The following is a 1,159-nucleotide window of genomic DNA, read 5'->3' as shown; positions in this document are numbered from 1 at the left end:
CCCCATACCCCCACCGCCGCCCCGCGCACCTGGAACTCCTGCACGAAGATGAAGATGTTGTCGGCGCCCACGGCGAGCACCAGGAACGGCACCACCTCGAGGATGATGAGGGACGAGGGCAGCCCGAGCACGGCCAGCAGCCCCATGGCGGCCAGCACGGCCCCCAGCACCACCGCGATGCCACCGAGAGCCAGCGTCACCTTGGACTCCACCTGCGACACCGGGACAGCGTGATGGGGACAGGGACACGGGGACAGAGTGACGGGACAGTGACACCGGGGACAGAGTGACGGGACAGGGGACAGGGAGCGGGGACAGAGTGACGGGACAGGGGACAGGGACCGGGGACAGAGTGACAGGGACAGCGACACCCTGGGACACCCCTGGGACACCCCCCGGGACAGCGACACCGCGGGACAGTGTGACAGGGACCGGGGACAGCGACACCGCGGGTCAGAGTGATGGGGAGCGGGGACAGGGACCGGGGACAGAGTGACAGGGACAGGGGACAGCGACCCTGGGACACCCTTTGGCCACCCTCCGGGACAGCGACACCGCGGGACAGCGACACCGGGCACAGAGTGACGGGGAGCAGGGACAGCGACACCACCGGGACGGCGACACCGCCGGGACAGGGACAGCGACAGCGCGGGGTCAGTGTGACAGGGACACCGCGGGTCAGAGTGATGGGGAGCGGGGACAGGGACACCGCGGGAGAGCGACACCGCGGGACAGTGTGACACGGACCGGGGACAGCGACACCATTGGGACCCCCGAGCCACCCCCGGGACAGCGACACCATCGGGACAGCGACACCGCGGGGTCAGTGTGACAGGGACCGGGGACACGGACACCGCGGGTCAGAGTGATGGGGAGCGGGGACAGCGACACCCTGGGACACCTCTGGGCCACCCCCGGGGACAGCGACAGCTGGGGACAGCGACACCCCCGGGCTCACCAGGAGCCTCCTGCAGGCCGTGTACTCGCCCAGGGCCAGCGCGATGTAGGCGAACACCAGCAGGTAACTGATGGCGAACACCGGGATGTCCTCCCCGCTCGTGCGGTTGATCTCATCCTCCAGAGAGCGCTGAGGGGACAGCGACAGCGACAGAGAGAGACAGCGACACGTCAGGGGGCAGCGAGCGACCGGGGACACTGG

At 69.5% G+C, this 1,159-nt stretch overlaps 1 protein-coding gene across 1 annotated transcript in view; it reads right to left on the bottom strand.

Annotated features, from left to right (window-relative positions):
• LOC130587241 (NPC1-like intracellular cholesterol transporter 1) overlaps nt 1-1,159 on the bottom strand; it is a gene marked incomplete at both ends in the record, with an annotated part of 8,217 nt that overhangs the window by 3,651 nt on the left and 3,407 nt on the right. The window contains 2 exons of the mRNA XM_057388211.1: nt 9-212; nt 959-1,155. Coding sequence (XP_057244194.1) covers nt 9-212; nt 959-1,155 — 401 coding nt within the window. The remainder of the gene's footprint in view (nt 1-8; nt 213-958; nt 1,156-1,159) is intronic.

The sequence above is a fragment of the Malurus melanocephalus genome, unplaced genomic scaffold (genome assembly GCF_030028575.1).
Source record: "Malurus melanocephalus ecotype Western Australia unplaced genomic scaffold, MMel_1.1 scaffold_1675, whole genome shotgun sequence".
Lineage (NCBI taxonomy): Eukaryota > Metazoa > Chordata > Aves > Passeriformes > Maluridae > Malurus > Malurus melanocephalus.
This window is presented reverse-complemented; position numbering and strand designations above follow the sequence as displayed.